At 38.9% G+C, this 14105-nt stretch overlaps 3 protein-coding genes across 8 annotated transcripts; 2 read left to right on the top strand and 1 right to left on the bottom strand.

The window, feature by feature from the left end:
- Window positions 1-883: 883 nt before the first annotated feature.
- On the top strand, window positions 884-3725 carry IntS10 (integrator complex subunit 10). 4 transcript variants are annotated; one of them, XM_033466245.2, is made up of 9 exons: window positions 884-1026; window positions 1157-1341; window positions 1425-1492; window positions 1580-1823; window positions 1896-2403; window positions 2478-2794; window positions 2872-3036; window positions 3116-3374; window positions 3447-3725. In XM_033466245.2, exons 2-9 carry the CDS (start codon window positions 1186-1188, stop codon window positions 3611-3613), a joined length of 1884 nt encoding a protein of 627 aa, XP_033322136.2. In that variant the 5' UTR covers window positions 884-1026; window positions 1157-1185; the 3' UTR covers window positions 3614-3725. The 4 variants fall into 4 exon arrangements, with proteins under 4 accessions (XP_033322136.2, XP_033322135.2, XP_076382240.1 ...); XM_033466244.2 differs by having other exon boundaries at window positions 1105-1341; XM_076526125.1 differs by lacking the exons at window positions 884-1026; window positions 1157-1341 and having other exon boundaries at window positions 1426-1492; window positions 1597-1823.
- Window positions 3673-9663, bottom strand: Sec31 (COPII coat complex component secretory 31). Of its 3 annotated transcripts, none has more exons than XM_033466243.2 (13): window positions 9515-9663; window positions 8814-9026; window positions 8316-8736; window positions 7994-8239; window positions 7630-7923; window positions 7172-7540; window positions 6970-7090; window positions 6586-6891; window positions 5409-6514; window positions 4821-4895; window positions 4508-4750; window positions 4361-4432; window positions 3673-4289 (listed from the first exon to the last, which is right to left on the bottom strand). In XM_033466243.2, the coding sequence occupies exons 2-13, from the start codon at window positions 9014-9016 to the stop codon at window positions 4101-4103; spliced, it is 3645 nt and encodes a 1214-aa protein (XP_033322134.2). In that variant the 5' UTR covers window positions 9017-9026; window positions 9515-9663; the 3' UTR covers window positions 3673-4100. The 3 variants fall into 3 exon arrangements, with proteins under 3 accessions (XP_033322134.2, XP_033322132.2, XP_033322133.2); XM_033466241.2 differs by having other exon boundaries at window positions 9389-9528; XM_033466242.2 differs by lacking the exon at window positions 9515-9663 and adding an exon at window positions 9147-9382.
- A 252-nt stretch (window positions 9664-9915) lies between these two features.
- LOC117218118 (polypeptide N-acetylgalactosaminyltransferase 1) lies at window positions 9916-14080 on the top strand. The gene is made up of 11 exons (XM_033466246.2): window positions 9916-10518; window positions 10688-10997; window positions 11371-11480; window positions 11542-11722; window positions 11783-11952; window positions 12052-12219; window positions 12314-12413; window positions 12512-12921; window positions 13224-13366; window positions 13433-13699; window positions 13773-14080. The coding sequence occupies exons 2-11, from the start codon at window positions 10864-10866 to the stop codon at window positions 13899-13901; spliced, it is 1812 nt and encodes a 603-aa protein (XP_033322137.2). The 5' UTR covers window positions 9916-10518; window positions 10688-10863; the 3' UTR covers window positions 13902-14080.
- Window positions 14081-14105: the final 25 nt, after the last annotated feature.

Here is a 14105-nt window from a genome sequence, read left to right as displayed (position 1 = left end):
AAAAAATGAATATGGTATAATTGGTTTATGAATTAAGATTTGTATTATACGAAGTTACTATATTAAATTAATAAATACTGTAAAAATGTTATAATGTTCATTCCATACTCATAAAAAGTATTTTAAAACAATTTTACCTTGGTCGTCGAATTCTCATAAATTGCAATGTATAATTTCTTATATGTAAATTGAAAATTGAGTCAGATGGCAGATAGCGCTAACTACAGTACAGCGCACAAATAACAACATAAATTTTATCGACAGATTTTATCGACGAGATATAAGAATAGATCTCGTCTTATAAATTGTTGTAAACTAAGATGACCTATATATCCAAATGACTATTAATCTTGGTTGTTTTGTTCATAAATGTTGGTTGTTTTGTCATACATACAATTTAAAACCGTATAGAGATAGCGTGCCACTAACTTGTGGGACAAATTTCGAATTCCCTGTACCTACTATTGACTTATGACCAGCAAGGAGGTATCCTTGTTGACTTATGAAATCTTCGGAGAGAGACAAGGACAGTCATAGCGCTATGTACTTAGTACCCCCGACAAGTTGAATAAAAAATGAATGAATAACTTCCAACCGGAGAATAATTTACAGGCTTTTGAAGGCTCAAATTGAAGCTGAAAGTGTATATACTTCACTATAGGTCTATTTTGTTTGTAAGAAAGTTTGAATTTATGTAGAAACATTGATAAATCTTAATAATTTTTTATTTCAAACAATTATTATTTGGAAAATACGAATCGTTCCATCTGACGTTGACTTAAAAAAATATTAAACAGAATAATAGTTCTAGTATTCTATCACTAGAGGCTGTAGTATTTTTCTAGGTGGATTGCACTGTCGGTAACATTTGTCTACTATTAATTTGTGCGCTCTGCCGCTACAAGGAATGGTGCTACTTGAAATTTTTTCGTAACAAATGATTCTATAGGTTTGAATTTTTGCCGGAAATGATAAAACAAATTATTTTTAATCTTTCTACCCTCGACGACCATTGAAAATAACAATGTAACTACTCAACAATTGCTTACTAATAAAAATTAATGTTCTGCAATATGTGCATACTTCATAATTTCTGTGTTATAGAGTGTCTCATGTGGTTCGCTTAGCTGACTGTTCTATTTATATGTATGTAAAGGGTACGAGAAAACCAAAATCTCTCGAAACATGTTGGAGAAAACGTCATCTGCGGATAATAATCAATTAGCAAGAGAGGATTATTTAATAAGGCGTGCAAAAGACGTGTTACCGGTTGACATTTACGCTGCCAAATCATGGTTAATCACAGCGAAATCTTTATTTCCTCACAGTGCAAAAGTTCAGGTTAGAAGAAATATTAATCTGTCAAGTCTGTAAACATTTCGTACGATTGAACGTTTACTGAAAATTTAATATTTATTCGTCAGTTCGAAGCGTATCGGATAGAAAAGCTGTCGAAAAATGTGAAAGAAGCGGCGAAATGTTTTAGCGAAATGTAAGGGCTTGAACAATAACAATTCATATATAGTGATATAAAAATTGTCCTATATTTTTAAAGAATTGTATAAATCTGTATGCACAGATTTCAGAATTTTCCAGATGACAGAGACATATGGAAGGAGATAGAAACGGTAACAGCTTGCCTTCGTTTGGAGCAATGCGATCCCGAGGCAGAATTTTTATGTCAGATGTTCCAACATATACCTCAAGAACTTCAGCACAGACTGCTTATTATGACCGCTGATCACAGTGAAGACACAATGGAACATTGTAAACTATTACTTTTGTTATTGCGTAGATTTCCACAAACAATAGCTACTCATGGAGTAAGTAGTTCTAATTCTGTCTTCAAAACTCTTGTACTAGTAACCTTGCTTCTTAGACTGTTCTGTTTTCAGCCACGTTTAGTAGAAACTCTACTCACTGCGGAGAAACACAGTCATCCAGGGCGTGCAGTGAATGGGTTCAGAAGACTGTTAGCTTGCGATGCATTGCCCCTTCTTGGTACTGCACCTGTAGAACTGAATCCAAGGCTTTGCTTAAGGCTGCTCTGCAAAGCGGTTGAATTTTATTTAGCATATATACAGCAGCCACAAGATAACCAGATTCAAAATCCATGGGATAGACTGTTTCAAGTGGTAGAGTTAATTGGAAAGAAGTTGGGATGGGAACTGGGCAGTCTGTTTTCCATGCCCTGGAACAAAGACACGTATTGCGAAAGATTGCAGCAGTACGCAGTTGCACATTCAACAAGTTTATGCGAGGAGCTGATAGTTAGACAATTGTTAATGTGCACCGTGGTTGTATTATTAAGAATATTAAATGAACATAATTCACTTATTATTAATGACGAAACTATGTACTGTTTGGTGGAAGCATTTGGAGAATGTGTTCATTCACCTACTGGTGAGATATTATACCAGTTATATTTTTTAGTAGTTTATGTGAACTTATTAGTTACAAATTTTATTAATAAATAGAATCTAAATTGAAAAAACGCAAGAGAGATGAAAACGGAGGAATTGCGTTAACCAGCGACGGAGATTACAGCGGTAATGGTTTAGCATTGGCCGTGAAACTATGGGACTTGCTACACAGTAGTGATTATTTACAAAGAGAAATGGTAAAAATAAATCAACAACTACGGTTAGACACGTGGCTGAACTCGTTTTTAACAGATTTAGCTATGTACAAAGGGTTGCATCACGAAGTATTGGCAAGATTATCACAAGAAGCAGGTAGTTTATCTGCTCACCTTCGTTTAGCAAATACATGTTTTTTCTTAAAAGATTATAAGGTATTAATACATTTCCATATTATTTCATCTTCACATTAATTTGCTAATATTCTTAAGTATGAAACATTTTTTTCAAGGGAATGTTGGAATATATAGTTTTAGTAGTTAACGCGCTACCTTCTGCGTCCGGTAAAGTGTCGCATAATTTAACAGTTCCCTGTGCAAGGCATCTGCACTATTTAACAGTCGCACGTTTTCCAATAATTCAATATTGTTGCAGGCTGTTACTTTCAGCGATAAAGGTAATGGGAAATTGTGCAATTTAAATGACCAATTTCCGTTGAAAATTTCGTTTGAAGTTACCATGTATTTTTTCGATAGGAAAATTTCTCCTTGGGCGGAGGAGTCGGAGACTTGGCCATAGGACATGCATTGGTGTTAATGCAAATCGACTGGCCACAGGAGGCTAGTACTTTAACCACGATTACAGAACGAATTATCAATCGTGGCTCCTTCGCTTATCCGCTGTTTCAAGCTTATATCATTTGCGTTGATATTCTAGAAGAATTGACGTACTTGTGGACTGAACACGGTGGCGGTGTATCATTGGATATCGCAACCGCATCCGGGATAGTACAAAGTATATATTTCGTAGAATTTGTTCGACGCATTTATCGCATACTTTGATTACATTTTGGTTGAAATATTACAGATCGACGCATTACTACTCGCGGAGCTGATAAAGGAGTACGCGAAGAAGTGAAGCAGGCGATGAGGCGACAAGCAGCCCGTGATGGAATTGACCCCTTAGACGAACTGTTACAAAAGTTTATTCTTAACGAAAAAGCAGCCATTCTACACAGTCTGATTATTCCATAATTTCCCTATTTTCAAGAACAATTTAATATTTATATATATATATATATATATAATTTGAGTAAAATTATATAATTTTTTATTTCAAAATATACACGTGATCTTTTTAAGCCAACTTTAATATTATATACACAATAATTAAAAGGATGAGTTTGATTAACAATATTTATGGGAACGTTGTAGATGTTCTCGACTTTAATATTTCGTCCTACATTTTTATACACTTCTTTCTCTCGCATAATGACCGTTTTAGTTGTATAGGATTAATAATACATGCTCATCGAATTCTCGTTAGCTACATTCAGATGTAAGTTTTATAATTTCTGTATGATACAATTAAGCAACAAAGTTCGTTTTCGAATAGTTCTGGCTATCATTATTGGCGGCGTACGTTATGGTAAGTGAATGCAACATAGATATCTCATTGGATGAGAATTATAAAATTGCAAATTATAAAAATGAATTGAAGTATCCGTTTTTATGTTACGTTCTATCTAATGTAGACATTCAATTGAAGGGCACTTAGAAGTAATACTTTAATACCGGGCATGAAGGAGGATATTTGACTGAAATCGGGACCGGAGACCAGTTGCGTGTGAAAATCTAAACCTCCGGTGTAATTTCCGTTTTGTATCATCTGTGATATTTGATGCAGAGCCTGCAAGGTATTTTGGGACAACTGCAACACACATGCGTATAAAAATATATTACAACTAAAATTAACAATTGCTTAACACCAGGAATACGTACTTTATTTTCTCTAAGACAATCGTACAAAACTTCCAACTTTCTGGACACGTCTTCTATCTTCCTTTTGATTTGCTGAAAACAAATAAACAAAAGTTCCTGTAGTATGCTACATGTGTGTGTGTATGTGTGAAGAATGTTTCGTCTTACCGGGTTTTTAGCATTTTCGTAACATTGATTCTTTAGTTCATCGAATACTGTTTTTAAATGTACATGTTGTTCTGGGATTGGCGCTTTCGGTTTTTCAGGCTCCGGTGCTTTCACAACTGCAGCAGGTTGCAGTGGCTCTACTTGTCTGGCAAATTGAGCATTCATGTTCGACACATTCTGATTATACTGCTGGGGATTGTAAGGTGCTTGAACGTCCGGATAAAACTTTTCTTGAGGCAAAAGCTGAAAAGAAAAGTCAATATTATTTGATAATTGATATTTCAATACATTTTGTATAAATAACATTACTTACGTCCGGCTCCGGTTGATTCGTAGCACCTCTCAATGGATGCAGAATTGGATTCTGTGGCTGATACTCCTGTTTCAACTGTAAATTATTAAAAATTACAATTTCATCCTACGGATGGCATCACCATAATAATGAAATCAGCGATTTGTACATATAGTACAATTTAGAGAATGATTTTCGCACAACAATTTTCTTTTATGAAGCAGTTGGAAACGTATTTGTGCGCTTCACGTTGTGGTATTAGTAAGTTCAATATCACACGAAAATGAAACTGTTACAGGCAACTAATGAAACTTCTTCAGGCATTTCTCCAAGTAAAGTAACACGAAGGGTAAATATAGAATTGCAACTACAACAATAACAGCAATTATGAAACAGTGATAACGTCACTCAATTCTCTGACAATTCTCTACCTTCATAGTGACATTCTTCGAATGTTTTTCTTTCCACTTCCTGGTACCAGCATGTTCCGCAGACATTTCATTTTTGTGGTACAATGCCAGTACTGGCTGTGTTTTATCCGAATTTATATACACACGTATATATATGTATATGTAAATATAACATCATAAAATGTTTTAGGTCGCTTACCTGCATTCTGCTTTTGGCGGCAGGTGGATCATTCCACCCGGCTGGTTGTGGAGATGCCTGATACATGTTTTCATTTCCATAAGGCCGAGATTGTGGCGATGGTTGCGTTCTAATCGGATCGTACATTTGCGTTTGCACCGATGGTTGCATCGGTGTTAACATGCTAGTCTGAACTGGTTTGAATGGTTCCTGTTCCTTCGGAGCGGCTGTAAAGTTCTGTGCAGGATATGGATTCGAAGGCATAGGAATTTGTGGCTGGTACGCGTTTGGTGCAGAATAGTTCGACAGTGGAGATATTTGTTGATTACTGTATGATTGTTGAGTATAACCGGTCTGACCATAGGGTGCGGTAGACTTCACCGATGGGTCTATCACGTATTTCGATCTCGCTTGAGGCCCAACACTGGATGGTCGAGATCCAACATTACTTGATCCGGTTGGAGGCGGGGGAGGAGGAGGTTGAGTCACAGGAGCAGAACCATAAGAGTGAGCTGGTGCGTACTGATCGTATTGTAACTGAGACTGCATGTGTGGTTGAAGAGGATTGGTAGCAGGAAACCCGAGAGGTTGTTGCTGCGTATTGAATTGGTTCGCGGGTGGTGCAAATGATTGTTTTGCGGGTGCAACGTTTGAATCGATGTAAGGTCTTGATTGTGACCTTGATGTGAGTAATAGGTTCTGCGAATGGCTCGTTTGCGAAGGCCTCCTCGTTTGATCATAGTAATTCTGTGCCCTCGGCGCTTTCGTCATACTCCTAGAGTCTTGGATATATCCTAACGCTCTACACAATCTGTCTTTTAACATCACGATCTTCTCGTCTTGGCTGTTCCCAAGGTAATTTAGAGCAGCTTCAAGGTCACCCTCGGCCGCTAACATTTGCGCGTACTGAGACAAAACGCTGGCAATTTGTCCTTCTATCCGTGTGTCTCTAGTACCTTGCAACTCCAATGCTTTTTGCATTATCATTACCAACTCCACTACCTCTTGAATGTCGACGTTCAAGGATTCTACCATTTTGTTCAGATTTCCGGAACAAATGTAGCAAATTTGAGCCTCGTCCTTCAAAGTTGGATTGTCGGACAATGCCAGACGATCACCAAGCATATCTGTGAAATAGAATCCATAAATTGTTGATCATAATTTGTTTTGGTATGACTGCGACTAGTTTCATACGCACCGCACAAAGTAGATCGTTCCTGCGGATTCGAATGGGTGAATATTCCAATCAATACTTCTCTCCAGCAGTTTATATCACTGCCTTTAACAATGTCAGCCCAGTTTTCGCTGACTAATGAACTAATAAGAGAATTTAGAGCACCGGTATGCTCTGAAAAGTACCTGTACTGGGTGCGTGCTAGTAATTCGGGTCCAGCGGCCATCGAAAGAATGACTGCATCTGCATACCGCTTATTGGCAAAGCACAAAGATACAGCAGCCTCGATGTTTCCTAAGAGGATTGCTTGAGTAATAAGCCCATCCTCATCTGCAATATATTAAAGAAATGTAAGATTCATTAAACAAATATAGTTAACGGAAACATAAGTCTACAATAGAAAATTACCATCGGACACGTTCAGTTTCATATCATTATTTATTGGAGAAATTATGGACGGCTTTTTGCTTTGTTCTTGTGCAATGGCATCAAACGCTGCACTTCCATCCATAATGTTTCCGTTAAGTACCTAAAGAAATTATATTCGATTATATAAAACAAATAATTTTTTATCAGTTTCTTTCTTGAATAGCATCAATATGAACCTTACATTATTCAGATTGTCAACTCCCTCTGTAATACTGTTGACATCCTCTTGAGGAATGAATTGATTCAGTTTATTGTTCATTGCTTCTACATTATATCCCAGCAACTCCAATATTTCTTTCGTCACGTTTTCCCCGAAATACGCTCCCACACAGTTCCATATCTTTTTTCTATGTACATCAGTCATTTTCTCAGCCTTTCCTTTACAGTATTCATTGTATTGCTCGGTTTTGAGTACTTCTTCCAATTCGTTAGAACGTTGGATTAGTTCCGGTTGCGTGATCACTTGCGACAAAATTACCGTTCTGCTTGCACTCGCAGGCATATTGGGATCTGCAGGTTGATTCTCAAATATTGTCAATTTACCGCCAAACTAAAAAGTTGTTTTTCTTTTTATTTTGTACGACATAACGTACCGTGCATGCATGGATTATTTAGTACAGTAAAGAAAGAAGTGCTTACACCGAAAGAAGCCCCGAATGGTTTTTTTAACCATTTAGGAGCTTTTGTTAATGTGACCGCTGGTTCCGATTGCATTGTAGGAGGAGGCTGTGTAAAAGGATCCATTCCAGGGAAAGAATCTACTATTTTGTTAGACGTTTCGGTAGCCATTTGTTGTTGTCCACCCAACAAAGAGTAAACTGCTGCGTGTCCATCAAAACTAGTTCCCACAACTAATCCTGGATGCCTCGGACACCATGAAACATCGAAATTCCACTGATTTGTTTGTGCTAGTTCGCATATCACTTCACCGTTCTGCGTGGAAATAAGCGAAATGAATTGAATGAATTTGTTTGAATAATGCAGATATGCTATCACAACTTACTGGTGCCTCCGAGTTAGGATTCCAGCATAATATTCTATTATCTTTGGCACAGCTTAAAAGCAAGTCTGGATCGTGCGGATTCCACGCGATCGATAAAACACCACGTTGGTGATTTTGGAGTGTTTTTAGCGGGGACGTTGCGAATCTTAAATCCCATAACTCAATTATGGGAGCTTGATCATCCTCTGATGCCAGGCATAATTGTGTCGCTACATCCGGATGCCATTGAACTACTTTCCATCGTACCTAATATTCATAAAATTAAAAATGTTAAAACAATAGTACTAAAGGAATGAACATGCCAAAATGTATATGAAATTACTCTTGAGTTTGCATCTGTCAACTTGATTATGGGCTCATTTTTTCTTAAGTCCCATATGACGCATCGTTGTGAAAATGTGGATGCAAGAATGTGTTGTACTTGCTTATTCCATGCAATATGTTGTACATCCTCTAATGGCTGACTCCTGGATCCGGGAGTCATTGGAGTAGCTGTATTAACGATATCCCAAATATAAATTTCACTTTCCGTTGCTCCAGTCGCTAATAAATTTGCTTGGAAAGGGTTGAAGTCTAGGGCTCTGACTGGGCCCGTATGCCTGTCTGGACTGCTGAGTAAACAATTATTATCGTTTGCCAATAATCTGGCCGCAGAATAAATCTTTATCATCCCATAATCGCAGCCGCCAACAATTATTCCAGCAGGATTGGTTCCATAAGAGCCCCATATTATTTTATGGAATCTAAAAAATTCATGTGAACAGTAACAACTTTGCAGCGCGATAATACTTTTTTATATGTAAAGAAGACAATTATCAACCTATGATCGCTCGAAACACTGGATTTCAATTCCAGATCATATCCTGGTTGCTGTAAATTCAACGAATACAAATCCAAGCTGGCGGAGGTATTAAAACTTGCATCGAGTTGTTGGGCTGCGGTACCAGCAGCCAGCAGTATAGGATATTGAGCCGGCGGTGACCATGCTACGTTGACAGTCTTGAGCAACTCCTTTACCTTCATCCTTGTAACTCTACACCACAAATAATTTTTATTTCTTCTTATAAAGAATAAATTAAATAATTAACAGTACTATAACTTATAATCAGTCCATTCCAACATTGCGTTGCATTTGTAAATGTAACATGCTTACTTTCCATAAGCGATAGTGTGTTTACATAAGCGTCTACTGTAACGTAAACTCTGAATTGATAACCGCGATACAATACAAACTATATAAATATGAACGATAGTATTACAAATGTGTTGCACTCGGATTCGAAGGTTCACCGACCCAGCACTATCAAATCCTAACACGTGTTATACGTATACACTGTTGGTTTCGTTCTAAACGAAGCGGAGAATGAGTTATTCGTTCGCGCAACGCTCTCTCACCTTAGTGCAGTCAATTAATAATAATCGAACGAAATTTGTGCAAACGAATCCCTAATGTCAAAAGAGTAGTGGTCACCCGTCAACTTCTTCCAACGTGGCGAACCGTACGTTGGGAATAGTGCTGACCTCTTCAGTATCTGTGGTCCATTAATACAGTCCACTCGGTTCGACCGTTCCTATTAAATGCATCCTTATCCATGCAGGACAACAATCAAACAGAGCAACTGTTTACACAATCACACAAGTCTCCAGATTAACTTTAAACTGTTCAGCAAATGTACAACGAACAAACAATTATTCTATAACGTTGCAACACTCGAGGCGAACTGTACTCTTTTCGAGCAGACTGTACCGCGATGTTTCTTTGAATGTAGAAGTCAATCAACGATTTGACAACGTCAACTAAACCTTACAAAAACTGTAACACTGTACATACATATGCATGAGTAATACACTAAATACATTTAGGTGAGCGTTTGCATAATCATTGTTTTGATCCGTACATTCATTGTTACATCACGCGAAAATGAGAATGTGTGCAGGTAGATTTTTTTTTAATCTTATGCATATTTCACCACCCACATGAAAAAGTGGTGGCTCGTGCTCAAGAATGTGAAATGCACAAAGCGAGTTGTTAACGTTGGCTTTTACGGATATTTTCTCTTCCACAATTGCGGTTGAGGTTATTGTCACTGTCGGAAATATACTGGCCCGACCACGAAATACTATATGCATCTTTTATCATTTTAACGAAACCTGTTATCGAGGTTCATATACGTAGACGGTAAAATTGGCAAAAGGAAATCGTGTAATTTCTCTTTCCATTTAATGAAAAGAATCGGGCTTCGGATCGTCTTGCTACAGCACTGTTTTATTCACGGCGTCCTAAGTCCTAGCGATTCCTTGAAGCTCATTCAGCTTATTCCAGTCGTTGAATCGGTGCAAGTCAACGGCTATGCTTTTCCATTAATAATAATAATATCATTTGTGAATCAAATTCCGTTCGCTATGTAAAAATAATGACAGAACTTCTTCAACTGTGACTTTCCGCGATCGTTCAAAAGTGGATTCGGAAACTTTTGCAGTGTATCTTGGATAAGATCCTGGATGTACTTTGAACAGACATAAAGGTATGTTATGCGCATAAATTACCTTGTTATTTTAAACGTAATATTATAATCTAATATTAAATATCAAATACGTGACGCGTTGATCAACGGTTATTTACTTGTTAGTGTTACGAGCCTAGAGACTGACGAAATCGTCGGTATTAATTGAAGCTTCTGAAATTTCTTTCAGTTCAAGGTAGCTACCAAGGCTCTCTGTCCTTTCTCACGATGACCCGTCGTGGGAAGCTCGTGATAGTGGATGTCCGGGGTTGACGATATCAGTTAATAATTCCGCAATGAGATAAAACCGGTCCGTTCGAAAAAATCAGTTAAGCCGAAGACAGTTTTCTTCCGACGAGATTCACGATGTGGCCAAGATTGAGAAGACTGTTTCGCACGTGGCCGATTATTCTCTCGGTCGCCTTGCTTGCGGGAATATTTCTGGTTTGGTTGAGCAAAACACGGCAGTCGGAAGACCGCAGCGACTACACGGCGATGCGGTAAGCGATCTACGGAGATAAAATAAGCGTTAGATACTTCCAAAAAAAAATATCATTTACTTTCGAATGTTAGATGCCATCCAAACCCTTCTACTACGTCTCTTTGCGAAGCTACGAATGTAATTTGGTGTAATCACCTGTTGCTTTCGACCAGCGATTCTCAACTCTGTTTCCACGCGAAAATTTTACGATACATTGAACAGCACGAGAATGCACCTAACATGATAAAAATTACTTAAATCCTGGATAATTGATGATAACCCTTTTCGGGGTCAATGGTGGCCGACTCAGGGACCCTAGATACGGGAAATCTTCGTGTTTCCCTTCGATAACGTTTTTAAATTAACGTTTTTAAATTTTCTCTAAATTTCAGGCTTATGGAGAATCAAAAGGATTATATAGATCGTAGGGGTATACGTGTGGTCGTGGGCCATTATATCGGCGACTCCGTTGATCCTTTGAAAACTCCGAACATTACGAAAGGTACTCAAGAAACGATAGTCCCGTCTCGTCCCGTTGTTACAAGAGACCTTTTACTTTTTAGATCTCATCAACAAGAACATGTTCGATCCACGGCCTTCCGAGGGCAAAAATGGCAGCCCGGTTTTAATCCCAGCGAAGGATTTTTATCAAATGCAGCAGCTCTATCAAATCAATCGATTCAATTTGATGGCCAGCGACAGAATACCGTTGAATCGCACTTTACCGGACGTTAGGCGAAAGGGGTAATACTGGTGATTTCATTGTCGGTAATATTGGAGAGGTCGGTAATTGAACGATTGCAGGTGCGTCGCGCGATATTCAAAATTGGAGAACTTGCCGAGAACGTCGGTGATCATTGTTTTGCACAATGAAGCGTGGAGTACGCTGCTGAGAACTGTATACAGCGTGATCGATAGATCGCCCAGACATTTGCTGGAGGAGATCATCCTCGTCGACGATAACAGCGACAGAGGTAAAGCCGGATAAGGGTTGCGTCGGAATTTGACATTTATTCTCTTTCATCGGTCACGACACCTGCGCTAAATCTTTTGTTTTCATTTGTCCCCATTAGATTTTTTGAAGGCTCCTCTAGACGAACATGTAAAGAATTTACAAGTGACCACTAAAGTTCTTCGTTCCAGGAAACGCATAGGTTTAGTGAATGCGAGATTAATGGGCGCTAACGAAGCCGTAGGCGAAGTTCTCACATTCCTCGACGCGCATTGCGAATGCACGGTTGGTAGGTGAGCTCTTTTCCCTAGCAGAACTGGGTAACGCATTCAGTTACAATAAATCGGTCGCTAGAGATTATAATTTATTCGAATCTGTTCCAGGGTGGTTAGAACCGTTGCTCGAAGCCGTGGCTAAAAATAGAACCAGAGTTGTGTCTCCGGTTATCGACATAATCAACGACGACACCTTTAGCTACACTCGGTAAAATAGGCTTAGATATCTATTTATGCCTGCCTCGGTATTAAATGAGATTATTTAAATATATAATATTATATAATATATATAATATTTTATTTTAGATCTTTGGAACTGCACTGGGGTGCATTCAACTGGGACTTGCACTTCCGCTGGTTAACATTGAATGGCAGACTGTTGAAAGAGAGACGCGAAAACATCGTCGAGCCATTTCGAACTCCGGCTATGGCCGGAGGATTGTTCTCCATGAACAGAGACTATTTTTTCGAGCTGGGTAGCTACGACGAACAAATGAGAATTTGGGGCGGAGAGAATTTGGAGTTATCGTTCAGGGTGTGGCAGTGCGGAGGCAGCGTTGAAATCGCGCCTTGCTCTCACGTAGGACACCTATTTCGGAAATCATCCCCGTACACGTTCCCCGGAGGAGTGGGAGAAATTCTGTACGGGAATCTTGCCCGAGTGGCTTTGGTCTGGATGGACGATTGGGCTGAGTTTTACTTCAAATTCAATCCAGGTAACTAGCTCGCAATTAACACTTCCACGACTCCGCTAGAAACCTCAAAAATTTTCATAAAATTAAAATATTCCATTCGATTAAACAAAAATTATGAAGCAGACTTATATGGCATCGATTACTTCTTCAGCATTCGTACCTCTTGCAAATCTTAATGAAATTAAGCAATCATTTTCAATTTTTCATTAATCATCCATTCGGTCGTCAATCGACTGAATTTAAAACGGGCAGATCTCCCCGTTCGGTTGGCTGAGTGTTAATACTAATCGTGATCCGTTTTTTGAACTTCTGTTTTCTTTCAGAGGCAGCCAGATTAAGGGACAAGCAGCCGGTTAGATCTCGGTTAGCGCTGCGCAAGACGTTGCAATGCAAAAGTTTCGAGTGGTATCTGGACAACGTGTGGCCAGAACATTTTTTCCCAAAGGACGATCGATTCTTTGGACGGGTAGGATTCTTTGAAATTGTTCCGAAGGTTTGCTTGTTGTAGCGTGCTTACTCACTTCGTTCATAGATCGTGCATCTCTCAACAAAAAAATGCATTATGCGACCGACCACGAAAGGCACTTACTCACAGCCCTCCGGTTACCCGGTCTTAGAGGGCTGCGTTCCTAGGCCGATACTTAGTCAAATGTTTGTGATGACGGAAAGAGGGGTCGTGATGACCGATGAGAGCGTTTGCTTGGACGCTCCTGAGCACGACACGCAGCACAAGACACCAAAGGTTAAGATAATGGCATGCAGCGGCAGCAAACGGCAAAAGTGGCGGTACGACGAACAGGTAAGCCGAGTTAAGAATGGAGGGGAAGCATCAAATATATTTATGTGAATGACGAGCGAAACTTTATCCTCAGACAAAAACATTTTTACATGTCCCTTCGGATATGTGTTTACAAGCGAGTGACGACGGAGGTCCTGTGATAGCAGACTGTGCAAAAACCGTTGAGCAGCAGTGGCTGCTGGAACCAGTCCCATGGAAATGACCACCAGTATTTGTTTTTTTTAAATAACTCATATCATTTGATGACCAGCGAGCATGCTATCAAAACCGAACGTTAGCACGAGGATACCTTTAAGATACTTTTAGACAATCTTACACCACTTTTTATTTTTCTACATGCGGACTTATCAATCATTGTAAATAAATTGTCCGTAAGATTTATACCGTGTATTATGCATTAATTTCA

Source organism: Megalopta genalis, chromosome 1 (genome assembly GCF_051020955.1).
Source record: "Megalopta genalis isolate 19385.01 chromosome 1, iyMegGena1_principal, whole genome shotgun sequence".
NCBI classification, from domain to species: Eukaryota; Metazoa; Arthropoda; class Insecta; order Hymenoptera; family Halictidae; genus Megalopta; species Megalopta genalis.
The sequence above is the reverse complement of the archived record's forward strand: the minus strand, read 5'-3'. Positions and strand labels throughout refer to the sequence as shown.

What these genes read in the sequence shown, in the direction of transcription:
- LOC117218118 (XM_033466246.2), top strand. Translation starts at nt 10,864, where the DNA reads ATGTGGCCAAGATTGAGAAGACTGTTTCGCACGTGGCCGATTATTCTC. An exon ending in CGACGATAACAGCGACAGAG is followed by an intron (nt 11,953 to 12,051) that starts GTAAAGCCGGAT and finishes TGTCCCCATTAG; the next exon opens with ATTTTTTGAAGGCTCCTCTA. An exon ending in GCATTGCGAATGCACGGTTG is followed by an intron (nt 12,220 to 12,313) that starts GTAGGTGAGCTC and finishes AATCTGTTCCAG; the next exon opens with GGTGGTTAGAACCGTTGCTC.
- IntS10 (XM_033466245.2), top strand. Translation starts at nt 1,186, where the DNA reads ATGTTGGAGAAAACGTCATCTGCGGATAATAATCAATTAGCAAGAGAG. An exon ending in CTCACAGTGCAAAAGTTCAG is followed by an intron (nt 1,342 to 1,424) that starts GTTAGAAGAAAT and finishes TTTATTCGTCAG; the next exon opens with TTCGAAGCGTATCGGATAGA. An exon ending in TTTTCTTAAAAGATTATAAG is followed by an intron (nt 2,795 to 2,871) that starts GTATTAATACAT and finishes ATTTTTTTCAAG; the next exon opens with GGAATGTTGGAATATATAGT.
- Sec31 (XM_033466243.2), bottom strand. Translation starts at nt 9,016, where the DNA reads ATGAAGGTAAAGGAGTTGCTCAAGACTGTCAACGTAGCATGGTCACCG. An exon ending in ATCCTAACTCGGAGGCACCA is followed by an intron (nt 7,924 to 7,993) that starts GTAAGTTGTGAT and finishes ATTTCCACGCAG; the next exon opens with AACGGTGAAGTGATATGCGA. An exon ending in CGAATCAACCGGAGCCGGAC is followed by an intron (nt 4,751 to 4,820) that starts GTAAGTAATGTT and finishes TTTTCTTTTCAG; the next exon opens with CTTTTGCCTCAAGAAAAGTT.